This window comes from Necator americanus, chromosome IV, assembly GCF_031761385.1.
Source record: "Necator americanus strain Aroian chromosome IV, whole genome shotgun sequence".
NCBI classification, from domain to species: Eukaryota; Metazoa; Nematoda; class Chromadorea; order Rhabditida; family Ancylostomatidae; genus Necator; species Necator americanus.
The window spans coordinates 12,865,818-12,893,447 of NC_087374.1; the positions used below are offsets into that span (position 1 = coordinate 12,865,818).

Here is a 27,630-nt window from a genome sequence, read left to right on the forward strand (position 1 = left end):
TGGATAGATTTAAACTTTAATGAAATTTCGTATTGGGATACTTGAATGCAAGCAGGATCTTTCCAAACGTAACATCTTTGCATGTAATAAGGCCACAGTGAAATTTATGACCTAGGCAAATTTTCCAATTCCATGTAACTTTTTTTTGCGACTGAAGCATTTGAAGCTATCAGTGGTTATGAAGTGGTTATGAACATTACAGCAAAGTAGGACGGGAAATTACAAGTTTCTCTAGTGCCTGGGATAGTCGTATGTGCCTTGGTTTCTTGAAATGTAGTTAGTTATATGTTTTGGTTAGTAAGTGGAGGAAATGTTACATATTTATACTTCTATGAGGATTATTCTCTTCGTAATAGGTGCGTTCTTTATAAAATGTGTGAAAACAAACTTTTTCGTCCTCACAATGTAGTGGAAAGGAACTCTTCAATTCTCTTTTCGTTCTGATAGCTATAGTGTACTCGTTAGGAGGCATTAGGTTGAAGTTAATGGCGGTTCCATGTTTGCCAGTTTCTTTGTTCCATTTCCTGTGTACGCAGCGGAATAGACGTTGAACCGTCTCAGCAACAGGAATCACCAGCGGTGTCACTCTGAAGCAGGCACTTGTAATGTTTGCTTGAAGCATTTCAACGACAAAAGCAGTTGTTTTGTGCCATGCCGGCGGTTTGAAATCTGTATTGTTCGCTGTACAATGAAGGCTCAATCACAATCGGATATAACATATTGTGCTGTGTCGACGTTAAAATCCACTGATTGATACTTCACCCTAACGATATTTCTGGAAAACAGTCTTCTTGCACTGTAATATACATGGCCGGGTCATTTCTGTGGTGTTCAAAGTTGTGTTTTCGGGGTATCTACGACATTTCAATTGGAACTGTTCGTCCTTACGATGGTAGAGTGCATACTTTTTCAAATGGTTTCGTACCAATTGAATTGCGATGCGCGTAGATGTTGTAGACTGTTTTTCATGACCTTCCTGACCTGCCTTCGCTCCATACCCACTAATTTATTCACGATTACATTGTCGCAAACGTTAGATTTATGGACCAGGATTGATTTGTCAAAGTCAATTGAGTCAACATTGATGTTTGTTATTGCTATTTTCCATCAAATCCACTAATTCCATACTATATGGAATTGTCATTGCCTTTTCCTCTTGTTACATTCACATTTAATCCAGTTGTAATTAGAATAATGAATGATGATGAGATCGCGGATCTTGCTGCGGTCTAAAGCACGGTTCATCAATTTTGTTCTTTCCTCTGCTATATTTTCCTTAAATTTATTATCCTAGTTCATGGTCCTGGGATATGAGCTTCGAAACGTGAGTCCAAATATTGATGAATAAAATATGTTTTTCTGATGCATCAAAACGAACTTTTTTTGGTCGCACTGTATTTCTCTTTTTAGCCGGAAAGGTTTACTGTAGTTCTATGATGGTGGTACTCAGAGCATGCACGTTTTCCTATTCCTGACCACAGAGTTTACATAATTCCAAGTTTTCGTTTCCTCCCAATTGAATCCTTCTCGAATCAATCTACCTGGATTTTTTTTTAGCAAATATCTACCTAGGCTAGAAAATATCCTAAATACCTACCTAAACAAAAAATTTCCTTCTAAAATGTCGTCATTCTTAGGCACTGATTCCTTAGAGTTTTTTTTTTTTTTAGGAATGGGGACCGGTGATATTTTCGACAGAGACGAAGGACTTTCTAACTTTTTCTCTGAAATGAAGATTCAAATCTCCTACGTGCGATAGAATTCTGGTTCAACCACCATTCTAATAAAAATCACTCCGCTATGTTAACTATGTAGCTTGTTACATCAGACAACAGTTTATTGTGTGATGAGTGGTACCTGACAGTCTCTCAGACATAATTCTTCTCATGACCAGCTGTAACATTTAAAATACTAGCAATCTCTGTACGTAGACGATTACCCCTACGCCATGCGTTACACATCGCCACGCAATTGAATCATATGGTTCGAAGAATGAGCGAACACATAATGAAATCATGTGAACTTTGCGACGCAATGTTGCACAATTTGGGTGCGTTTGTGTCTATCATTCCAGGTCTGTTTTCGTAATGTTACAACACACCTAAACCACTTTTTTTTTACAGCCGCAGTAACTTTGCTTCTATGTTAACAAATAAAATAAGGCCTAAAATGGACGATAAACAACACACCAAACTGATGCGTCATTGGAAGCGTTTCCTTTTAGTAGATTGTGAATAGCTTTTGTAGACCAGTTCGTAGATGTTTGAGATTTGCTCTTTAATCCGAAAACAGATCTAAGCTGCTTAAGCATCAACAAAAGAAAGACTTCCTACCTTCACTTTTATGAGACAGCCATTAGTGATTGACTGTCCGGTTATCTCAGCAGAAGGGATGATATTTTGTGCAGAAAAGTGGTTTCTTTTCTGATATTCTAAGAAATGAAAATGGTATGGTTGTACATCTTAATGGCTTAGCAGCTTGACCTTTTGTAATTGTAAAGAAGTTCTTTAGCTTTATTTTTGTTTTCATCGTGCTAGAAAAGAAAAACGACGAGAATCTTTCTTCCTGAATGATATTTAGGAAAAAAAAACTCCCTTGGAACTATATCATTTATCTTCCCATCTCTAGGCGTTTTAGAGAGTCGTAATTTCATTTGCAAGGGTGTTCGTTACTTTCGTATTCTTCTTGTCTTTCTCCCACTATATTTTCTTCTGAGATTTTTTCTCTTAATTCTCGTGAAATGAAGATCATTCTTTGCAGCATTGTACTTGAAGTGTACAATATGCACATAACAGTTCCTTAGAATCTTTGCATTGGATCCAAATATTCAATTATTCAAGACTCTTTGTCAGAACTTCTGTCTTGATAGATGCATATGGATTTCAATTTTCCGTATGGGATCTCGTTTCGATTGGGTGTGCACTAGCTCTTGTGCGCGCAGACAAGTATTCCGCTACGATCGGCGCAACGACTTCTGTTGTCTCTCAGTCATTGCTTTGCGAAAATTGCGTGTTCCACTTGGTCCATCAGGTTCTCCTCGAAAAACACACGCAATGTCTGAGACGTTAAGGAACCGCACCACCTTTACTTCCTTAGAATATTCCTACTGCACTGTGTAGTACAATCGGGTCAAAGGTTTGAAATGAGATTTTTTCATGGTGTCAGTTCCTGTTGTTAGCTGCACTTCACAAAATCACTTCAGGCTTAAATATTAGTAGTAATATTATAAGGTCTTGCTATTTGTTACCTGATTTCATATCTCCTTACGATCTTCTGTATTTTTGGGGTGATTGATAATGCTGTTGCATGAGTCCATTCACAAATAACTGTTCTTAGTCCATTTTCTGCGTTGGGAGACTACAAAATCGCTTGTAAAACAAACAACTGTGGTATGAGGAACAATTCTTTGCGTGCGTGTGTGTCCGTCAGGGGAGGGGGTCACCGAGAACTCGTGCTCGGTGGCGGCGGCCGACCTTGCCTCGTTTCGCCCACAAATTGTGTTGGAATGCCTATGAACGAATGAACGAGTATGACCGCCGTTCGAGGGTCATTCACTGATATGCGAACGTGAAGACGGAGAAATGTCGTTGTTAATGATCTCTTTGAGATGTGGAGTTAAGTAGAAAATCTTTGATTTCATCTATTCATTTGGAGAGTAGTTATTTATTTGTCATATATTCTTTGATTTTTCTACATAAGTATGATATGGTTCCTTGAATTTCCTCCTACTGGCCCCTTACAGATATTGCAAATTTCCGCCCATCAAGTAGAAACAAATGGAAAAGCGTCATCGCCAATTGACGAGCATGATTGTCGTAGAATATAAAAAGAATCGAGCGCGGTGAAGACATCACATGACATGTTGAGCGAATTTGCCGTTATCTTTTCTCTTAGTTACTCTTGGGGGAGCTATCCTAAATTTGGTAAGTTGCCTCAACTCAAATCAATCGTTAATGTTGCTGTGGAGAATTTGTTCACTAGTTTCTGCTGTAATCATAACAGCATAATTATAGGATTCCCATACTTGCCCAGGTACTAAGGATAAGGTGTGATCTCATCTTTCTTTAACCCTTAGGGAGTTTTGCCTCCTGCAGTATTCTAATAGTTAATCTAGAATGTTTCAAACCAAGCTGGTATGCCATGTTGGATCCCTCCAAAATATTCTTGATGGCGCTTTTTCTTTGGTTTAGAAACCCCTGCGCTATTAGAACAGGGTACAGACATGTACACGGACTCTTGGCGGAAGCTAGAGAAAAAAAAGAAGAAAGGGATTCCAGCGCTTCCGGTTTTAATTAGATGCTCTGTCATGAAGAATTCGTACCGCTTCTAAAATTTGTTCATCAGCTGTGCACATGTATGGACGTGGTACAGTTTTACTTGGCGAAAATCGGTACCACTCATTTGTGAGGTGAACCGATCAATTGCGCTGAAATTCACTGCAAATACTCGGTGTGATAGGGGTCATAGATAGGACGAATTTGTCTTTAGTCTTCTACTTCTACTATGGAGCTTTTGAGCATTTATATGCGTTATTATTCTGGGGTAATTTGTTTTCCTCTCAAATCTTACATGGGTGCAGTCGTTGCCATTATTTTAAAGGAAAACAGACACTAGGGGTAGTAGGTTGCACGACCCAACACCTGTATTCCTAGAAAGGTGGCCGCATTTATGGCACGAAGGTACGCAGCCCATTTTTCGTCACCTTGTTCAAGTGGCGACACTGTGTCAGGCGAATTAAAGTGATAGTACTACTCGGCGGGCGAGTGTAGCGCAGTTGGTTAGAGGTTCCGCCGTCTACACGATCGATGGAGGTTCGAATCCGCCTTAGTGCTCACCAAGCCTTTCATCCCTCCGGGACCGATAAATTGGTAGCAAATTTGCCTGAGAGGATAAAAACACTGACTTGACACATTGGCTACCCCCGGCAAGTCATTGTGTATAGGTCAGTTACACGTCCGTGAACCTCAAGCGACTCTGACGAAGTGGACATGGGCGCGCATCCCAAGCGGATTGATTAACGCCAGACATTTTATCCTTTATCCTTACTACTGGGTGCATCAAACGTCTTCGACCAAAGATCGGTAGAGAACGCCATGGTCGCTTGCTACTGATCGTAAAGATTCAATCTTCTGAGTGCTAACGTCACGAAATTACAGATCGTTTCACGACTGGACTCGAGTAATCATCCTTCTGTCTAGTCCTTTACAGATCAACCAGAAATAAATCAAGTTGCTCTCTAAAATATTATTTGTTGTAGTAAAAGAGTATACTGGTCAATATTCGTTGACTCAATGACCGGGTTCTCAATGCATACAATAAGCTCACTCACAGGTGCTTATTGATTCAATCGCTTGCCGCTCAAGTAAGTTGTTCAGACAGGTACTCGCCGCCCAGCCGACATCTTTCAGCGAAAACAATTCGCCAATAGTGTGGAATATTTTGTAGTAAAGGTGAACTATGGGATTTTGACATAAGTTTTGAATTCTTTATCGCTTTAAATTACGCCTATTGTGGGATTCTTCTTAAACTTCTAATGAAACAGAAGTTGTACATTTATTTCCCGCGTTAGAAGTTCCCCTATGCATTCAATTGATTTCTTCTTTTTTTCTTTTTTCTGGAGCGTTTTCTTCCTTCCCGCTCTACGTTGCGTTCTAAGTCTTACACTCTTAGTGAAATTTTCTTTTAAAAAATGTTAGAGAACACTTATTCATCATATTTTGTGTTTTCTAAAAAGTGGTACATCAGCATCAATCGTTTGTTGGGGTGTTTGCCCGCAGGTTGGTAATTGAGTAAGTGGGAGACTGGTGCGATAACTAGTCTCTGAGAGTACTTGTGTGTTGAGGTTAGACTACTCGGAATCTCATCACGGAAAAAATACTGTAATGACGGTAACGTGCGAATGAGCTGCCGCATCAATCAGTCGTTTTTGTGTATTATGGTAGCCTTTAAGGAAAATTCGTCCATGCTCCCATCAATCGATTGTCTTGTTTCTCGATTATCACAGACTCTGCCTGCTGTGTTGCGGTACCCCGCGCCATTTACTACCGCATGTCATGTGGCTATCCATCCTAGTTGAATATTTCGTCCTATTGCAAAAGAATCGTATCACATTTCTGATTGTTTCCTCGCATTTTTTTTCGATCCTCTGTTGTGATCTGTATATTTTCCGGTTCATCAGATCGTAGGCAGAATAATTTTTAGACTTTTCAGTGTCCTATACAAGAAACTGGAGTACTAAAGTGTGCGGGAGATCTGTAGCACGTGTGGTTTCCTTTGTCTCCCTCAACTGAGTACAAGAACTGTGTTTAACAGGCCTACAAGCCTCATTGTTCGAAATGGCTTCACCACGCCTCGACGGGTCGCCCGATCATGCCGCACTTGACGTGTACAGGTTTGCACTTCGTTAATAGCATGGCGATTTTTTTAATCGGCCCAAAGTCGTTCTTTCCTACGAATACAATTTGATGTAATGTATCGGAACAGAGATGTAAGACCTTGCACACACTCTTATTCATATCATAGGATTTTCAATAATCTGACGAAATCACTCCACTTTTCTGCCAAGTTCGAAGCATTTCAAGGGCACTTTGATAGAATCGCTTAGCCGTAGCCAGTGATTTAGGTTATTAATAACTCTATAACCAAAAGCTGTAATATCATTGAAGACGACTGGCGTGGAAGAATATGCGATGATAGCAAAGCAGTGAACAAAATAAGTAAACAGGAAACCTTTGTAGTGGATATTTCACGTTCACCAACGTGTATGGCTGAAAGTTTAGTTATTGGATGTTGTTCAGACTCGAGTCGGATTGCGGCGACTACGAAAGCGTGGTGATGGTGAAGCTTACGGACGAGATGTTCTCAGCTCTTATGTTAGCTCAACGAAAAGGGCTACCCATCCGTGTTCATGTAGATGAGCAGGTGATTTGCATGTTTCTTACTTAACAAACTCAATTCTTTTGGCACGCTGTTGTTTCAGTTTTCGTGTTGAAAGCATTTAAGTTATCAAACTTTCGCTGATAATAGCTCAGATCACATAGTTATAATATAATCATGTTGAAGATAGTTATAATATAATCATGTTGAAGGGTGGAAAATGGGAACTTGGCGATCCAGCCAATGGAGGAAACGTGTTCCGCTACCAGCAGCAGGCCTTGCCAGGTCCTCCTACTGATGCTGTAGTTCATGATCCACGTTCTGGGACTCATCGTGCCGTTGGTGCTTTCCGTAGCAAATATCAGGTACCTTCGTGTTCTTATAATTATTTTCTTCACCTTCTCGTTGTACATTGTTTCCATATGCATCGTTAGTGTGCAGTTACGTGTCTGAGAAAAGTGAAAATTGTCTCCCATATCAATTTTTTAAATAATCCATTGATGTAGCGATGGTGTCAAATGCACTCTAAGCTCCTTAACGCAGTGCTCGAGTTTTTTTAAAGTTTTTTTTTTTGCTCGAGTTTATCGAGTAAAATTCAATGACAGTTTACAAGTGAACATCTGCGAAGTCTCGCCAGTTCTCATAAATGCCGGTTTGCATGTATAATTTTCTTTGCGAAAGCAAAAAGTAGTCCAGTCAACTTCTCAACATAAACCGACACCCATCGCACGAAATACTACTCAACAGTCACCGCAGCAATACTGAAGCAATTGGCAGAATCTTTGAGTGAGGCTTGTCATAGTCCACAGACTCGCGCTACATGCATTTGGTTCTGTATGCCCCCGTTGAGAATACTTGCGCTACATGACCTAAGATAATGAAGTTCCTTTGCTGAATTGGTCTCTTTTCACAGATTAAAGAAACTTAATATCTACCTTTTTGCTTTTGTTGTTCGATCTGAGTTATCTCATCAGTATACTTCAGACAAATTTTTGTCACCATTCAATTTTCTAAGAATCATGTCGTGGAGGATATAAAGCAACCGGAGTAGCGCTGCAAATTGTTGTTCCATAAAAAAGTAGAACTAAAGCTAACCGTCTTTATGTATGATCGATCGAAACCCACAACTACGTGCAAATGTTCATTTTGTTTGACATCACGTCCCGCTGTCTTGCTAGATGGTGCGCAGTTACAAGAAAAAAAGCTGTAATTAGTTGTACTTTCACAGAAGGGCGCTTAATTTTTTCTGGTCTGCAATGGAGTTCTTCTAACACATCAAAATTCTGACGTTTTTTTTTCTCGAATGTGGACTGCTGTTTATTCAGAGTTTTTGGGTCCTTGTAAGGTAAAATGTCTTAGCTATTCCATTAGACTTTTGCGGAAAATCAGCTTCAGAAGTGTCTTGTGGTGGTTAGCTCGGCCTGTTGATTTCACTGTTCAAAATGTACCGTGAACGAGTAATACCTTTAACAAATAGTGTATTAACGTTCCTCTTTTCCTCCTTTTGGCTTTGCAAAAATAAAGTTTGCAGCTCAACGATTTGACTCCCTTTCTAGCATGATTAGCGATATCTAATCTTTTTTATTGTTTTAGTGTCGATTCCATATTATTTAAATGCTTTCGCTTGCTATAATTGATCTAATTTTCTAAAAAAAATAGGAGTATTTGTATCCTAGGTTTCTTTATTTAATTCGAGTTAATGAAGATATGAATTCAACCGATGTTAAATAATTTTTTTTTTCAGTTTTTTTACTGCGTGGAGTTGAAACACATCATAACAAAAGAAGACTTAAATTTTTGCTGCCGGGGAAAATTGTTTGAATGAATACGAAGGGACGTTACAGTTGAGTTGCGCAATTTGGCGTTATCACAGTTGTAGAAATGCTCAGACAGCATACCTCTTCTAGAACGATGAACGTAGCTGTGTTTGCCCTATTAATTGATAGATTGTTGTTATTTGTATGCAGATCACACTTTAGCATTTATAAACGGGCAAATATTATTTGTTATCTATGAGTTAAGAAACAAACATGCACTGCAGCTAACAGTGATGTTCGTAGTTTAAATTTCCGAGCTTGTTTCTTTTATATACAAGTAGTACTTACACCCGTCATGATATGATCAGATTAATTATTTTTTATACACTCGTCAGTTCTGTGTTCCGCAATGCAGAGCGGACAGAGTGACAATGAGAGGGAGTTGTAAACAACTTCAAAGGAGATGGTTATTAGCGTTACATACTAAATCAGCCTATTTTGCTTCTTTTTTTCTCTGCTAAGTCGGAGTGTGCTTTCAAATCAACTCATTTTGAACCAAGTTATCCTCTGCACCATATTGGATGAATATTTTTATTTTTACAATCTCTAAAGACCACTTTTCTATCCGAGATAACTTCCCCGCACAGAAGGAAAGCTTTGAAAATTGTTTTCTACTGTTTGAAGAAGTTTCGTTGAAGTTGTAGTTTGAAGCAGTAGGTATCTCATAAGTAAATAGCTAATCACCGTTATTACTGCGCTTTCATGGCAATGATTTCTTACTGGTCGTTCACATGTTTTGGTAGCATTCATGTCAAAAATTTCGCTTGTACTAGAATGAGCTATTTATTAGATCCAAGCAACGGACAAGTCATTTGCGGATACGAGAGAACGTGCCCAGAAACTCATCGAAGAGGAGAAGAGTCGTGGCACGAAAGATGTCACTAAGTGAGTCATTCGAGGTTTTTGTGACCTATCTTGCCTTTAATTTTGCGGTTTAATTTAATTAAACCTTTCTTTCAATTTTAGACATAGACAGAAGGGTAGTTTGCTTAAATCGGGTACACCACGAGTCGGGTCAGCCTCGTCGTCTCGCAATGTTTCACCACTTCTCACACGGACTCTCGATACTCCATCATCTCGTATCAGCCCTAACAAGGTGAGATTCTTTTCAAAGTCAAAATTTGGTACCAAATTATTTTAATGTACTAATCTTAGATTGAGGTAACAAGGTACGGTTTTTTAAAAGTCGAAATTAGGTGCTAAAATTTAATGTACGGATCGTAGATTGCTGTAGAAAGTGCGCGGTTCTACTCAACCATATTTTTCACGTAGGGATTGAATTACTTGCCGTCAACCGATTTCAGCGACTTTCTTGAAGCGAGCAGTGAAAACGTGCGACGGGGTCTAAATAATGCCTTGCTTTTTTGTTCATTTTGCGCATTATTAAAATTCGTAATCGTAACAAATTTCCAATACAAACAAATAATTATAACAAATTTTAGCTCTTCACACTATTGTATGTACTATAACATATTCATTCATCGAGTATAGAAGTATTTTTTCAGTTTGCAAATTCTACGGGTTCCAATGGCAATGCTTCTTTACAGAATGGCGGTGAGTTCGTTCTCTATGTTATATTTACTTTTTCGATGGTGTGCGAAGTCACGATATATTCCCTTTTTTAAATCTTTATATGCTTAATCATGTCCGCTCAGTAATCAATTTTCATTACTGAATAAGTGCATATTGATTCTTTATCTTCTCATGTTGTTCATTTGGACCCCTATTTTGCAAGAAGTGAATTTATTTCTGCGATCTAAAACAACTAAATCCTTTAGGCGTCAAATTTTATTAGGATGTTCACATTTCATATTCCTCGCAGTATTGCCTACGATTTAGAAGTCTGTGTAATTTCTTTTGTTCCTGATTAACGTTTTATTTTTGCTACAAGGTCTTACTTCTTTTAATATTGACTGAATAAAACCTTTAGGGTCCTCGGGTACACCCCGCGCTACTCCTACGCAACACTTGAATAGCGAGTTGAGGAAAAAGAAGCTGCGTCAACGGATTATTCAACTAGTCGTGCTTGGTAAATTTTCTGGTGCCGATTTGGTGAGTTTTATGCGTAAAAAAGTCTAAAATGTCATGATTAATGCCGCATACCGGAGCTTATATTCTTAAGATTCTGCGCCAACTACGTAAGGATGGGTTGAATGAAGAAGCGGGTCTTGAGCGACGTGTTGAAGACATTGTTCGCGAAGTTTCTGAGCCTTCTAGTGGCACCGACACAACCAAAATTGTACTTAGACCTGCTTTTTATGGAGAGGTGTGGTTTTTTCTGTTTTATAATGTTACACCCAGTCGGAACTTCATTATATCGGTGACAACCTTCAGGTGGATACGCGGTGGTTGTGGTACAATCAGGAAGAGAAAGCATATGTTCGGCGTGTAACACAGGGCCTGTCTTCATCGCAGACGAAAAGCAGTACTTTCGCTCCTATGCGAAAAAGTGGCATGGAACGTATGCAAGCTCCTTGTCACTCTTCCACCAATTCTTCTTCTGCCTCCGGTCAAACAGTTAGTCCTGAAGGTGATAGTGGTACTTCTTCTCTTTTGTTAAACTCTTTTCTGTATTTCTAATGCTGTAGCTATCCCTACACCACCCAATTCCCGTCCCGCTTCTGCCGTCTCAGCTCCTATGCGTAAAACTCCCCCGAAGAATGTGAATACTGTTCTGAATGGAAGTCGTGAACAAACTCCCTCGTGAGAGTTTCTTTTTTTTACGTGCAATGTAAGGTTGAAAATATTTTCTCATTATTTTTCAGTAGTTATCGTAGTCCTGCTCATGAAGCAACGTCAGTAAACAAACGGAAAGCTCATGTTCCCGCGCAACAACGTCAGCCCGATGGGAAGCGGCCTCGCCAAGAAAGTGCTAGTCCTCCTGAAGATCCCACTAACCATCCTCTCCACAATCAAGTTGGTTTCACGTTTTCGCTTGTTTTCTTTGTATTGAATTTAAATTATTTGGTTTGGTTAGTCGTAGTTCCATCGTTTCCAGAAAGCGATGGCAGCACGCTCAGGTGGTAGCACTGCTTCTTCTCGCCTTAGCTCGCCCTGTAGTTTGTCATCCCCCACACAACCGTCGTGTGATTGGGATAAAAGTTATGGCGAGGTACGCTCTGTGAAAGAACATATTTTCATTGATATCTCGGCTACATCAAAGCCGTTGTATGTTGTTGTTCCAGATCAAAACTGTACAGGAAGCGGAGAAATATTTCACTTTGTTCCAGCAGGAGTATCCAGAATATTTAGAATGTTATAAAACTTTGAATGAGGTGAGATTGTGTTTCTCATCAGTTTACTTCTCGTCAGAAGTGCAACATGAAAAGTCCGTTCAAAATTCACTTATATAGGTAGCCAAAGAGTTCCGTCAGCTCGAAATACAACTGAAAAATGCTGTAGATAATCGCAAGGACATCGGGAGGGTATGCTTGTATTCTTTGCTTTTTCTTTTAAAGTCATTTCTCCTTTTTCTTCCTCTCTTCATTCCTTCAAATGCTCGTGTATATGCACTTGTACGAAACGAAAATTTTGGTGTTTCAGATCGAACAAAACATACAGCAACGGTTTGCTCAGTACGATAAGGATCCCGAGTTTGTGAAGGTCCGTGTACTATATGCTGTTTACTGTTTTCTTTTTTTTTTATTTTTTTTTCCTTTCCGCTCCCTTTGTTACTGCAACCTATATCGGAAGTGTTCTTTTGGTTTAATAATGTACGTAAAGTAATGAAAGTACTCTTAATACATTCTTTACCCTCGCAACTTGCTAAGCTTTCTTCACTCTTCGAACAGGTGGTGCACATTCTGTAAAAGGTTCGCCTGCGGCTGCACGAACAGTGGTTTGAAACTCCCCTAGACTTAACCTAGCTTTTTATCCCTCCGGGTTCGGTGGATTGGTACCAGACTTGTCTTTAAAGGATAAAAAAAACTGACTTGGTACATCGGCTGCCCCTCGCATGTAATTATACAGAAATGCACATGTGTTCGTAAAAATCTATCTCAAACGATTCTGAATTGAAGTCATGCACACCCCAGTACCGTGCATTCCCTCTTTTTTTTTTCGCTTGCCAAGGCACCACAGTTTAAAAATGTGAAGGACAGTAAGTAAAGAACCTTGAAAGTTATTCTATGATTTGCTCATCCAGACGCCAATCCTTCATAGGAAATATCAATTTTAGCACAGCATTTGGGTAGAATATTGATGCATATTTTGATCACAATCAACTGACGAAAACACTTTTGTTTTCTCTCTTCTACCAGAACGAGTTGATAGCGAATACAGGACAAGTTCGGATAGGATAGTCAAGGCAACTTAAACCTCTCACTTGCCTACTTCACCCGTTATCAGTTTTGTTATAAGAATAAAGATTATCGGAATCGGAAGCTTCTTAAAGATGCTTAAAGAACTTGACGTTTCTGGACTCAAAATAATACTATACAATTCTTTCAAAAGATGCGTTGGATTTGGACTTGCATTTATTTCTTTTCCTTTTTTGGCAGTGCAGATTTTACACTTGTTCCCAAGGTTTTGTAGGCAAAGTCTAACTTTTCTTAGCAAATCTATTCGCCTTCATGAGCCCTCGGGAAAGAATTTTCTACTAGCTTAAATAATAACATTAACTAGGGAATCGTAAGTGAAGAGAAATTTGTTTTCCTTTCTATAGTTAGTATAGCTCCACACTTGGCAAAAATGTTATGTGAGCTTAATTATTCCGAGTCATTCGAGCTGAATTATTTCACCTCATGTTTAAAAATATTACTGTGATTGTTTATGACGATTTGATGATTTGATCCAATGTTACTACTGCACTTTTCGTTTTTCAATCAAACTTATCATTTTGTTCGTTTTTAGACTCGCCAACGTTACGCTGATTTGCATTCGAAACTGGCTGTGTTGAAGTCACGTATATCGGACTTCGAACGTGCTCAAGATATGGCTGCAAGTGGATCAACTACTGCTGTTCCCATGGATCTTTGCGATTTGGAGTAGTTCTCTCGCAATTCGTTCACAAACTGCATAGTACAAAAACATTGCTGAGCAGCGTGATATACGTCGTTCATATTTTCGTTCCATCTTTGTATAAGTCATTCCGCTTGAATCTAGTGATGTCGCGCGGTTCGACGACCCCCGTTTCTGCGCACTGTTTTGAATCCGTTCCATCTTTTCCCTGCCTCAGTGCATTTTCTACGGGCTCTCACCCAGTTCAACATGATCGTTACGCCCCTTTCACTCGTAAAAGCAGGACAGAAGCATTGAGAGTGATTTTCAATTTTTCCTCATTAGTTTCTGGGATAGAATTTGTATATAGGGTTACTGTTTACAGATTCTTAAGATAATTTTAGTTTAGATTACACGAAGGGTGAAAAGTGCCCTTGACGACTTGCCATTTTAGACATGGCAGATGTAACCATATTTTTAGTACGGGAATTAATGCTCATCACACTGTTTCGATTTTTATCGTAAAACTGCTGAGTTTATAGCATGTCTGCTGCTCAGCTACGCAGTATAGGATTTTCTAGGAGACTTATGGAAACAGGTCTCAGTGTAAGAATGTGATTTAGGAAATATTAGGTAATTTTCTTTAAAATAAAAGAAACAAAAAAGGTTTCAAGAAATTTCTGTGCAAATAGTTATGCCTACAAAAGGAAGACACATATAGTGTAAGCTTCCGTTGCAATTTTTTAAAATCAAATCGAAAAAATCGGGGAAAAATTTTTTTAGGAAGGTGAATTTTGATACTGTAATGCTTGATGTTATTCACACCAAGACAATTGTCTCTCATTTTTTGAACTAGCCTTGAAAAATGTGGAAAAATCAGAACTGCCTCAGGCTCTGTCCTGTTATAAAAAAAACCGGTTATACTCTCGTCTACAGTACTTCTCATCGGCTTTTGTTTATTTGATACTTTCATCGCTTCCTCTCCTTACTGTTTAGCCTCATCGCATTCAGTATACTTTCGTTCCTTCTTCGATTTCGGTATACTGTTCGCTTTCGGTAGTTGGCTGTTACGGGTGCCCTCACTGTGTATTATGAAAATTCCCAAAAAAAGATTCTGGTGTCGATTCATTCTCACGTGGTGACTAATTTGCTCTTTTGTGCCTATGTTTCCACTTTACTTTTTACGCGCTTGCACCGGTGGTCCCCTGCCATTGACAGATACGGTAGGGTGACGTGTATGTGACGTACCCGAATGCGCGTTGTACGGAAAACACACATCCCAGTTCCCCCGGGTATCCAGACTTGCCCGTTGTGGTAATATGGCGTTTTATTAGTGTTACTAGTTGCCTCTTTTAACTGTGCTTCTTTCCTTTTTACGCTTCTCGGTTTCCGGTAGGCGCCCGCTCGCCATTTTGTTGAGAGTGCCATTCCGTTTCCTTGCTATGTTCCTATATAAAGATGGCTATTGTTTCCATTTTTTCTTTGTATTTTGGTTTGTTCTATTTGCTCAGTCCGGTACATAATAAACCGCGTTGGACTGTGTGTATTTCACAAATCTATCGAAAATAACAATTTCTTCAGTGAGTTGTCTACTACTAGGCATTCGTTATTTGTTCGGAGAGATTATGCGTGTACGCAAACTTTTTATTGTAGAATACTGTGATACATTGGAACGTGTCTTACTATCTAAACAAACGCTCAAGATAAACAGAGGGTTGTTCTGCTATTCAACGAGTTGTTTCAGGGGGATGTATGGCACCTTGATTGAAACACGAATGATCATTCTGGGAATTTTGCCCACATTATGGTCTACAGTTACTTCACTGAAGATTGATCGACGACTCTATTGCGATTTTAGTTTCTATGTGGTCTTTCGAAGTTCAAAATTATTCATTCATCGTATGTAGGTGTGCTCATTATTAGATTTCCCAATGAGCGCACAGATTTCTCCGCTCCTGAATTATCAGTCGCGGGACTCACACTGGCCAATGAATGCTATTAGCCTTATCACGGGTGAGCTCGGTTGTAAGTATGGTCTTGAAATTATGGTAGTAATTATGGTAATAAGGTTTTACGCTGTGACTTATAGGATATTAGAGATTTATATCATAGAACGAAATATATTTGATATCTGGTTAACGTAGTTCTTCGAATCCGTGTACAATTTTGAAGAATTTGTGATGTAGAATTCCGTAAACAATTTGAACAGCAAATGACGACGACGACGGCAACAACAACAACAACAAAATTCGGTATTGGTTGTGGATAATTATTGACTGGAAGCAGTATATCGGAAGAGTGAATAGAATGGTGAGCTAATAAATCCATAGAAAATTATCATTCAGTGATTCATTGTTTTAATCATGGATTCGATGTAGTTGATGAATGTAATAATATACAAAAGGCTAATACATAATATTATATACAGACGGGTCAAAACGACATGAAGCACGGTGCAGCTGCGTAAGTGGTTGCGCTTGAAGTGGCGCAGTGGAATATAGCGGCTAGAATCGAGATGAGACCATCGCGAACTGCAACAATGAACGGTGGTAGCAACGGTCCTCCCTCGATCCTAACTGCTACGCTCCACCGTATCGCCAGCGCAGCCGCTTACGCAACTGCACCGTGCTTCATGTCGTTTTGACTCTATTATAACATAGTATAATTGCGTCAAAAAAAAAACTATGTAAGGCAGAAGGATGAGCGGCTGAGTGATAATTGATGTACGGTCGTTTTGAATCGGTAACAAGGCTTTGCAACATGTGCATACGCACGCGTTAGCCTGATTGTGCAAATAAACAAATTACTTTCGAAATTCAACTTCAAATAAATAAATAATATAATATAATACGTTAACCGCATGTAAAGTAATCTGAAGCAGTGGATCTCCGGAACTCAATTGAATCCCAACTTGTGTTTTAGGTATCAGCCTTTGACGTCACAATGGAAACCTGTTATATTTATCGAGGAGACTACATAGGGATCAACGACGATTTGAAGGGGGTAGCCTGGGAGATATGGGATCGAAAAGGGATTTGCTCCTAAATTTTTCTCTCTCTTTCTTTCTCTTTAATTCATCATTTTGAAAATAATTCAACTTAATTATTTTAGTCTATGTTTAACTTCGTTCATTGATTCCCAAGCCACTTTCTAATCTCTGTCGCCACTTAATATGTGAAAAGTTTTCAGGACAGCAGTTATTTGGAGATAATGAGCACAATGAACAAACACCTTTCGTCACCTTTCCATGAACAGAAAAGACAAGTAAAATTTCCTTGGAATCCTTTGTTCAAAGAGGAGGGTCATAGGTTTTGAAGAAAATACAAAGAAGACTTGATTTGGTCCAGAACAAAAAAAAATATACCGTAGAAACTCCAGTGACTATATTTACCATTTCTCTGTACCTGTATTGCACCTGTATAATATTCCTAAGGTCTTTTCCACGCATAAATATGCACACTTAACTATTGGTGTCAAAAAGCTGAAATTGGTAAATCTCCACAGCATAGAAATAAAGACCATGCATGAGGAATGAGGTTTTCACCTTTTTCTTTATACTCATGGGTTGTTTACTGTTTCCTGATAAACTTCTGCTTGTTGTCTAACATTTCATTTTACGGTTTTATTTTGTGATTGGCTCTCCAGATTGCTATCTAAGTATTGATCAGATGATCATATGTTAGTATTATACCGAGATTAGCGAAATCATCTCGATGAGCAATTAAGTTATAGTCAATGTGGATATTTGACACGAATTCCATCTCGCTAAATGGGGTATAAGTGCATTGGGAGCTTGGGTGCGTAATAGGTTTGCTTCGCATCACTTCTGTACTTCATTTTTCTTGGGTTTGTATTTTCCAATTATTGGCAGCTGGAGATTTTTCCAAGTGTAATAAAGATGCTTGTTTCCTGTCTTGTATTGGTCTTCACCCTGATACAGCTCAGCACAGTTGTGCACTGTTTGTTTGCTCTGTTGATATACTGGATGATAGAATTCGCTCGTGGGAGTGTCTAACTAACTGAAAGTTTTTCGCGAGTTTCTCAAAGATATCAGTTAACTGACTTAAATATTCCCTTTTTTCTTGCTTACGAAATTTTCCAACGATTAGGGTGATCGCATTGGAAGGTAATGGCGATAGATACAATCCCGTCCCATCGGTCTTGTAAAATTGTCAGCACAATTAGACAGAAATCTTAGTCACTATGGGAATTATTAGCAATAATTCTCTAGGAAGACATATCTCTTGTAGATCAGTAGAACTGGGGGTGCGTGTTGCGCAATGGATAAGAAGTTTCGCTGTGTCTGCACGATCGATCGATGGTTTGGAATCGCTCTGGTGCAAACCACGCTAGGCTAGTTACACGTTTGTAAACCTTAAAGGCATCAGCCAACGAATCTGAGGTGGTACGGATTTCAGGTGGAGTATTCGTATACGGGGTCGTAGATTATGGGGAATTGAAAACGGCCCGGACGACACGGCTTCGGGCGATCCGGCGCGCTATTTTCTACAGCAAGTTCGATTGGAGCGCGCCAGCCCTATGCACGCGCCGCATCTTTCGGGCCGTTTTTCACGGCAATTAGGGAAGAAATGGACGGAATCACTCCCCTCTCCATACTCTACCTGAAATCCGTACCACCTCAGATTCGTGGGGTGATGCCTTTAAGCGATTCTGAGTTGAAGTGAACGTGGTGGCGCATCCCAAGCGGACTGATTACCGCTGGGATTTTGTTGCTTAGACTTTATCTGAGACCAGATATAGTGCATATTAGTACTCAAGTAGTTCGCTTATAAGTATCCAACGGTCCAAAAGTGCAAGGCCAGTGCACGTCGCATGCAACTGCCGGTAAACGAATGAAATCAGAGGAATTTGTCTGATAGAAAACTCACAGCGGGTGTTATGAAGTTTGTTTCGTATTGATAGTGTAGAGGAGGGGTTGTGATATAGGAGAAAAACATCTTCCTCGCAGAGGTATCGCTTCCTAAGATATGTCCGAGGCTCCGATCGCTAAGTTCTTAGTTATATTTCAATAACAGCTATATTTTTGGAAGTTTAAATGAAAAATGAAATGTTGAATATGTGAGAAAAATTGAGGTATATATATATTATATATATATATATATATATATATATATATATATATATATATATATATATATATATATATATATATATATATATATAGCTTCTGTTTTCTTTGATGGAAAAAGCGTTGTTGTTTCTGGGTAGATGAATACTAGGAAATATTCTAGAAAAATCATGAGAAATGGGATGAATGTTGCGCTGTCGTTTTTTTAGAAGAAAAAATTCTTTAGAAGCGTTACTTGGACGGCTTGAAGCAAACTGTCCGACGTCTTTACGATTTTTAAACATTTTCAGTGATCTGCATGGCGTTCAGTTGAGAAAGTAATTGGATTTTCAGAAACAATAGAGATTAAAATATATTTTAGACAAGGCGAAGACTATGTACATGCAAAATCTCATAAAATATACGTGTTTGGAACTATTTGAATCTATACAAACTTAGTGCAATTCAAAGTTTTTAATTCGATTTTATATGTACATCATGTGACTAGTGTGATTCGATTCAATGGAGATGATTCTAGAAGCAGACTGTATGTGTTGAATGTCTCATGTGAAGATCTTTTGCGATCATTTCAGCTGTGATCGGATGCATGGAAGAACGACTCTTGATGTACGAGTCACGAGCACGACTTTTTGCCGCTGGCCAACCAGTTAAATCCCTGAAAACCACATTGTAAATAATTAACGTGTCCTTCCCAGGAGAAAAATCGATCAGATTTAATGAAAAAACAAAAACAAATACAGGAGAAAGTTAATGGTGAGTAATCTGTTGTATCGTTGTATGAAATATCATAAGGATACTAATGTTACACTTTAAAAAGAATCACTGTAAAAGCTTCTAGAAGTGTCTCCAAACGAAAATAAAAACTAAACATTTAAATCTGTTGTTTTTTTTTAAATTAGCTTTGATGATTACTTCGTCCTGTCCAGTAAAAACCTCTATTTTCATATGTACTTCACTTAACTAACCTGTAGACTGGTCGACAATACTTTAGCCTGCCTTGGGAAGTCACGAATTTTAGCGCCTTCTCGATAATCGGTTCCCATTTTGCCTTGATGCATAGCCGAATCCAGCTGAGATAAAATATATATGCAAAAAAAATCTTCTAGAAGGGACACCAGTTAGCTTGGAAAACCCTACTTCAGAAGGATTTCACAGTTCTCCGAGTTGTTTAGACCGTATAGATTGTTAAGCGCTTCGAGTTTCCAATGTTCAAGTGGAGGATCGTGCTAAAAGGAAAAGATGGACCAATCGCTCATTTTTTGCTAACAAAAAATGATCGATGTATCACAAACCTGCCATAGTTGACTGATGAACTCGATTTGTTGCAGTGGTTGCATGCATTTGTAGATGTCATCGGTGATTTTATCGGCTTGTTCCTCGTCAACTTCAATCCACAACTTGAACAACGCTTCACAGGCGACAATCATCGTTTGTCCATAGCTGCAAAATTAGTGTGGACCATCTAGGCACAGTTTTCGTTCTTGCTATACAATTGTGTAAAGATGGAGAAATTATCAAACCAAATTATGTTTCCCTGTTAACGGTTTTAGATGCACGAACTCACTCTGGCTTCTCGGGAGGCATTCCAACCGCGTAGAACCATGCATCGAAGACAACCGTGTTAAGGATATCCTTCTTGTCCTGAAACTACTAACTTAATTATATCAATTGAGTTTCTCATTTATGTCCATGCCCATAAATATGCAACTACAGTTAAAGAAACATAATCTACCGTATCACTTACCTATTTGTCCTGATAAATGAGGGGACTAACTACAGTAGAGTCAAAAGGTCAAAATGAAACGATTCTAAAGCGATTAGGATCGTAGTGGGACTCTCGCGAATTGCGGCGATGGTAGTGCTAGCGAGGGCACACCACGATTCCAATCGCTATGCTCCACCTCGCCGCTTTGAGCGCAGTCGCTTACGTAACTGCACCGTGCTTCATTTGGTTTTGACTCTACTATGGTTTCCCTTTTCTCCCCGCGTGCATATCTCTACAAAAGTAAGCACCAAACAAAACATACGTTGAAGTATTCATAGAGATGTTTCTTCCATTGGTAACTGTCTATAGCTTTGTGCGCAAATGTGTTGATGTAATCACGAAGATATGCCTCGAAAACTTCTGAAAGAAATACATAGGTAATTTTTTGAATGACTTCCATTCTTGTAACTCTTCCACCATGACACTTAGATTTACTTTAAGAAGAAAGTAATTGATTAGTTGATTAATAAGGACAATAACACGAGGTCCCAAAACGCTTATGCAGTCGATGGTTTGAAATCGCCCAAGGTTACCATAGCGTTTAATCATTATCATTCTTAGCATACGACTCTTGTCCGGGAATACGGGGACATTGGCTTTATAGAATGGCTGGTCTCCATAATTCGCATACAGGTGGCAACGCGTTCATTTAGAAAAAAGTTCTTCGAGTCTGCATTGAAGTCGAACGTGTTGGCGTTTCTCAAAAGTGCTCATCAACAGCAACCGCTTTATCGTTTATCCATTGAAACATGGTATCCCAACCCATCTAGTATCTAACATCACAATGTAGTTATAAAAACGTTCCTGTAATGGAAGAGCCTAATCAACCGCAAGGGATCATGTCCTACTTCCATACTTTCACACTTTCATTTTCTTTACTTTCATAAAACAAATAAATAAAATAACGAGATAAAAGGATAAAGGATAAAGTTCCTGGCGTTAATCAATTCGCTTGGGATGCACCCCCACGTTCACTTCAATTCAGAATCGTTTGAGGTTTACGAACGTGTATCTGGCCTATACAATGACTTGCGGTGGCTAGCCGATGTGTCAAGTCAGTGCTTTTATCCTCCCAGACAAGTCTGGTACCAATTTATCGACCCGGAGGGATGAAAGGCTTGGTGAGCACTAGGGCGGATTCGAACCTCCGATCGATCGTGCAGGAAGCGAAACCTCTAATCGCTACACCCGCCCAAAATAACATGATAAATAGTAGTAAATAATGGCCAAAAATATCCTTTCAAAGAACACTATCAACAAGTACTTAAAGCCATTCACCTCGCAGGCGCACCAAAAATAAAGAGTCAAGCCAGTGTTTTTATGCTCTCAGACAAGTCTGTCGCCAATTTATCCAGAAAAAAAGAAAAAAAAATCAGGAAATTTAATCACGTAGCCCACTCATTAAAAAGTTCCTGATTGACATGGAATCCTTCACCTTCCAAAAAGGTTATTTTCAAAACAATATTACAGTATTTCATTCCCTAAAAACTCACCAGCACCTCCAAGTTTTTGTTCTAAATAGAAGAGTAGAGCAGATCCTTTCTCGTAAGGGACGCAAGAAAATGCAACATCTGGATCCACATTGGTATGATCTTGGATAAGTTTGGTGAATTGATGAGTGGGTGTGAATTGTTCGTAAACCTGAAATATGAGGATGCAAATCTTTTGAGGGAAAAGAAAGAGGAATGACTGCATAGAAATGAACAACACTGACAGCTGGCATAAGAGCATTAGTCCATCCATTAAACGCCATAAATTGTCTGTAGTCCTCACTAACCAGACGTCCACAGATTTTCCGTTCAATGAACATAGTAAAACCCTCGTTTAACCTACAATACAAGTCGTTGGATAGGGAAAATTCCAAATTACCTAGAAGAAAAATTACCAGAAATGTTCCCAACTGCTGTTCGTGACCAAGTTTCCGGACCAGCTATGAGCGATTTCATGTGCAATCACACTTACGAGTGATCGATCTCCAGCCTTCGAAAAAAAAAACAACAATTCTATAATTTATAGTTGATAGTTTGACATTGACATGAAAAACAAAATAATTTTGTATTTTAACAACCGGTATCAATTTCATATAGAACTGATGGAATTTCTTGAGATTCAACGGCGATTTTTTCGAATCTACAATAGTTAAAGAGAAAATCAAGGTCTATATAACTCTTTCAAATTCATTTGCCTTTTCTCTTAACTTGATCAACCATTAAGTAATTCATTTAAAGGCAGACACATCACCATTCTGACGTGGTGAGGGGAACGGCTCGATAAGCTAGAGATAGGGATGTAAATCCCGGGATCAGGGGTGGTTCCGCTTCTCTCCTCCTAACCGTTGAATAAAAAAACAGCGCCAAAATTTCCGTATTTCAGTTGCAACGCACCACGCTGGTACACGTGCCGCTTTCAGCCGCGCAGCGGCCGAAAGCCAGTGAGTTCTCCGCCCATTCAAGTGAAACCAGTGAACAGATGTCTGAGGGAACCAGGACGTATACATAGAGGGGCGCTCTAACGTTCATCGTAGAAAATAAAGCGATTCCCACGCCGTTTTTTGGACAATTAGGGGGAGGTGAGCGGAATCACCCCTGATTAAGCAATCTCTAGATTGTCAAGCGGTCCCCCTCACTACGTTAGATTTGTTGTATGTTGTCTTCAGTAAACTATCACTCTTCTTACTTGGTTAGTAATATGCGTAGGAATGTGCTTTTTTGTCGGAAGAATTGGTGAAAATTGAGATAGAGCTAAGCGGAGCACTAAAAACAGTAACGCATCTAGATTCTGGGTGGAATGACAACAAAGAAAAATGGTGCTTTCAAAGTCGGTCAACGACGTCGTGGGGGGACAACGTCCTAATCTTGACAGAAATTATCAATTTCACCACATTTCTTCATAGATAAACCCATTATGATCTTATTCTCTCTACCTAGTTAAACACATACGTATACTCAAAAAACCTTACAATTAAAGTAGGCGTAAGAAATGTAAGGCAAGGATTTTCCATCCCTCCAAACGGAAACGATGGTGGAAGGCAGACCATGTCATATCTGAAATAGAACACTTTCCACGGAGGTTTCGGACACATTGGTCAACTTGGATTCAAAGAGAACAGCAACGTGTCAGAGTCGGATCAAAACGACACAGAGTTGGAGCTACGTAAGCGGTTGCGCTCGAAGCAGCGCTGTGGCGATAGCGGTTGGAATCGAGGTGGGGCCGTCACGAATTGGAGCGAAGAATGAAGCTGGCAAGAGTCCTTCGTCAACCACCGCCGCTACGCTTAACCGCATCGCTTCGAGCCCGGCCGTTTACGCAACTGCAAATTCATGTCGTTTTCATCCGACTATACGTAAAATTAGTTGCTATTCTAATTATGAAGAATGTTTCTGAATAATCAATAACCCAGTATCTTTGTGTTTCTATGGTATTATTTCATATTTTTGCTTGAATTTCTTTATATTAGAGATTTCTTATGTAAGACTTACCTTCCCCAAATATACTTCCCGACGATCTCCTCCGCACAAGCGAGTATGTCCTCTGTTTCGGAAAACTCCCAGTGCGCCTTGTCGACCACTGACGGTTCTGCCCACACCGCCACTCTGTAGAACACTAATTTATTATTTACTCTAAACGCAATGGAATCAAAATTGCGAACTTCACCTCTCACTAATGTCACGTTTCTCCAAAGCACCTACAACTATAGCAATCAAGTAGGACGGGATGGCAACAGGCTGCTTGAAGAAAAACGTCGTGAACTCTTCATCGCCTTTCGATCCCTCACCGATCGCACTCATCAGACATGTTAGGCCCGTTGGGACCGTCACCTAAAGCATAATGGTTGGATAATGGTTATTGAATCAAAGGGATGAGTAGTTAGTGATTGCTGTACATTGTCAGGATTACCGAGACCCTTGAATCTGCAGAAATGACTCATTTTTTAAGGAGTTGCGCGACAACGTGAAATCGTAAGCAAATTTACTGAACACACTATATGTTGAGAAACGTTTTGATTGCTCGAATCTGCAACTACGTATCCTGAAAGCTAAATCAAAAGTTTCATTGTTTTGAGAATCAGTCTGCAATTTTCTACCCAGAAAAAAATACGAAAACTTAAAGCTGTGAAATACTCAAGCATGATGAGGCATTTCGTAACCTGTTAATGATTTTGAAAGCGCATTTGGTGGCACTCAGAAGGCAAATGGCTAGAAAATTCACCTTAAAGATTAATAAAAAATTAAGTGGATCCAGAATTGTTTGAGGTTTACAAACTCGTGTATGGGTTATAGAGTGACCTGCGGGAGCGAACCGATGTGTAAATTCAGTGTTTTTATCTTCCAGAATTATCTGGTACCAATTCACCAATCCCGAGGGGATGAAATATGCCGGAAGATAGCATTTGTTTAAATTACTTGTGCTATGTTCGTCACTACAACATGTACGCCGTTAACGACCAATTTTTTCTTAAGTTGATGATGTATTTATTTTCTTAGCAGTATTGCTTTTGCCATATGCAGATCCTTCTAGGAAGGTATAACACCTATAAATATTTTTCTGGAGCTTAGAAGGATGGGTTACTCATCCTTGAATGGGAACGTACTTGCGCTTCATAGGTTGATTTCACTGATGGTGTATCCATACAAGGCACAACTGATCGAGCATGAATAGCTTGACATTGCGAAAACAAATACGGTGCCTAGAATAAAGTATTATCCATGATTTCCCCGAAAAGATCCACGTGGAGCAAATTCTATAAAGTATAGAAATTTCCTGCCGTACTGTTTTATCAGCAGTCTGTTCTTTTTTCATCCATTGTAGAGCAGTAGCATCAGGTGAAGTACTGTAAATGACAATCACACTTCTGAAATATTGTATAGAATTTAAGGAAGCGTGCCAAATGAACGAATTTTGCAACTAACAGCTCGCGGCCTTCCTCCTGGAATTCTATGGGAAGATAGATGGTCATTTTGGATCCGAAGAAAGTGTAAACATTAGGAGCAATGCGATAATCGACCACGGTTCCATTGACGGTCACCGAACGAATAGATAGCTCGCGCACGTCTAGCAACTAAAAAGAACATTTCGAATCGAATGTCCGTTAAAATCTGATACGTTATACTTAATTTGCTGAGAACACTGAAGTTATCCGTTAAAAAAGACAATGGTAGGGGTGTTAGATCACTATTGCAACCGCGATCCGATCTCAATCTCCCTTAATCATCCTGAAAAACGATGTGGGGAACAGACTTTGCGATCGAATTTTCCTACTGAGCACCTCATGAGGCGCGGTCCCGATATAGACGCCGCGTCTGGAAACGACCAGACGAAGCTCGATGAGATTCCTTCAACAGCGTATCCAAGTAAAAATGAATAAAAAAAAAACGAATGAATAGGCTGCTGAGAGAACCGCATATACAGAGGAGGTGCGTTGTAAGGAGCTTCATAGGGAAAATCTATTCTATCTTCAATAATTGTTTTCTTTAGTAGAGCCGTACACGAGGTTGTTATAGTCCTTTATTCGTGGCTAACGTTTCGGCAATATCGCCTTCTTCAGAGCCTGAAAGGGGTGAAATCGAACGTGACTAATCCGATCAAACGCCTTATCCGCCCAACAAAGAAAGTCCTACGTTAACCGTTGGGTCTCATAGCTACCAGTGGAAGAAAACATCGTACCTTAGGATCAGCTGTCCTGCCACTGCTAGATACCTGATGTGAGGTGACTAGCGCAATCAAATATCTCTCAGGGACAAAGCCTTCTATTCTATCTCTCAGGGACAAAGCCTTTTCGAGACTTTCACAAAAAGTTAAGAGTGATCCCCTTACACTCATGAGCTACACCTCTAGTCGTATCTTCTCGTGGAGAGATCGCAAGATTATCGATTCCGCATTGCATGCCGTAAATATCTACATAACTCATTGATCTAATTCCCAGACATAATTCAGATATAGTCAGGTCAAAACGACGTGAAGCACGGACAGTTGCGTAAGCGCTCGAAGCGGCGATGCAGTGGAAACAGTGGTTGGAATCGAGGTGGAACCATGGCGAACTGCAGAGATGGATGGTGGTAGTGAGAATCCTTAGACGATCCCAACCGCTGCGCTCCACCACGCCGCTTCATGCGCAGTCGCTTACGCAATTGCCCGTGCTTCACGTCGTTTTGACCGAACTATATTGTTTCTGTAAGCGAAGAAAACTCTCCCGAGCCATCATCTTTCCAAATCACAATTCGATTCAGCCATGCATGCTGGATTATGTCATCCTTATCGGTCGCGCCTTAGCACGTCACACGCTACCCTATCACGACCTTTATCAGTCATAATCGCTCGGATGACGTTAAAGAAAACATGCTTCAGCATCGCTTACAAAAAAATGATAACGATTCGAACTTGACTTACAATTTTGTCCGTTTTACGTAGCATCGAACAGGTCAGAGTAACTTGACCGATAAGCATCTTCAACTGGAAATGCACTTCCCATTTAATGACCGTGTGGGTGACGACCACGTCATGATTGTTTGCTGCCGAGCACGGATCGCGTCTTGGACGATGACATTGGCACATTCTGGAACAATTGCCGGAAATAAGACGGTCAGTGGTCTAAAGAGCATCAGAAAGAGACAACTAAAGACCATGGCGAGACAAACGTATGGGCATAAAGACGTACATGAATATGCAACAAAGCAAAGGAACTACTTGATATCCCCTTGCTTTTACCGACAAACTTTTTTAAGGCGAAAATCACACCCTCATGACCGATGAACTCGATTGAACGAATAAAAAATCATCTGTTGAGTGTTGTGAATTTTTTCTGTTGTTTTGTGAACAGTCACTTTGTTTCGAGCACTTTCTTGACGAATACATTCCTTGGGAACTTTACAAATATCTAAAATCGTGTGATTCTATGAAAGCAATTTCGAAATGTCCACTTTTCTTTCCTTCTATTTTTGCTCCCTTTATAATACAGTCCTTTCCTTGACCTTTTTCTCCGCTTTTCAGTTGTTTTCTTTGACAATTTTTGTTCCTAAATTTTTCACTTATATACAATTAATTTCCTGAGGTAGGACACTATATACTCACATCCTTACGTTGAAAAATGTGTATCTTACGATATGTCGACAAGCTTTATGAATAGTCAAAAAAAATTACCTTTATCT

The 27,630-nt window shown here is 39.5% G+C and overlaps 2 protein-coding genes across 4 annotated transcripts; one reads left to right on the forward strand and one right to left on the reverse strand.

The window, feature by feature from the left end:
• Positions 1 to 6,335: 6,335 nt before the first annotated feature.
• On the forward strand, positions 6,336 to 13,682 carry RB195_001102 (uncharacterized protein; the record flags this gene model as incomplete). Its single annotated transcript, XM_064197714.1, has 16 exons — positions 6,336 to 6,391; positions 6,798 to 6,921; positions 7,089 to 7,241; positions 9,484 to 9,578; positions 9,660 to 9,789; positions 10,199 to 10,247; positions 10,624 to 10,745; positions 10,816 to 10,959; positions 11,028 to 11,223; positions 11,282 to 11,396; positions 11,459 to 11,609; positions 11,692 to 11,805; positions 11,879 to 11,968; positions 12,047 to 12,118; positions 12,237 to 12,296; positions 13,545 to 13,682. 16 exons carry the CDS (start codon positions 6,336 to 6,338, stop codon positions 13,680 to 13,682), a joined length of 1,809 nt encoding a protein of 602 aa, XP_064053595.1.
• A 5,551-nt stretch (positions 13,683 to 19,233) lies between these two features.
• RB195_001103 (uncharacterized protein) lies at positions 19,234 to 27,037 on the reverse strand (the record flags this gene model as incomplete). 3 transcript variants are annotated; one of them, XM_064197717.1, is made up of 16 exons in its annotated part: positions 19,234 to 19,375; positions 19,686 to 19,790; positions 19,858 to 19,946; positions 20,013 to 20,160; positions 20,285 to 20,361; positions 20,748 to 20,845; positions 21,979 to 22,126; positions 22,200 to 22,314; positions 22,371 to 22,465; positions 23,445 to 23,529; positions 23,965 to 24,078; positions 24,140 to 24,303; positions 25,077 to 25,172; positions 25,256 to 25,337; positions 25,396 to 25,544; positions 26,873 to 27,037. In XM_064197717.1, 16 exons carry the CDS (start codon positions 27,035 to 27,037, stop codon positions 19,234 to 19,236), a joined length of 1,872 nt encoding a protein of 623 aa, XP_064053596.1. The 3 variants fall into 3 exon arrangements, with proteins under 3 accessions (XP_064053596.1, XP_064053597.1, XP_064053598.1); XM_064197715.1 differs by lacking the exons at positions 23,445 to 23,529; positions 23,965 to 24,078; positions 24,140 to 24,303; ... (2 more) ...; positions 25,396 to 25,544; positions 26,873 to 27,037 and adding exons at positions 22,554 to 22,615; positions 22,671 to 22,707; XM_064197716.1 differs by lacking the exons at positions 19,234 to 19,375; positions 19,686 to 19,790; positions 19,858 to 19,946; ... (4 more) ...; positions 22,200 to 22,314; positions 22,371 to 22,465 and adding an exon at positions 23,227 to 23,238.
• Positions 27,038 to 27,630: the final 593 nt, after the last annotated feature.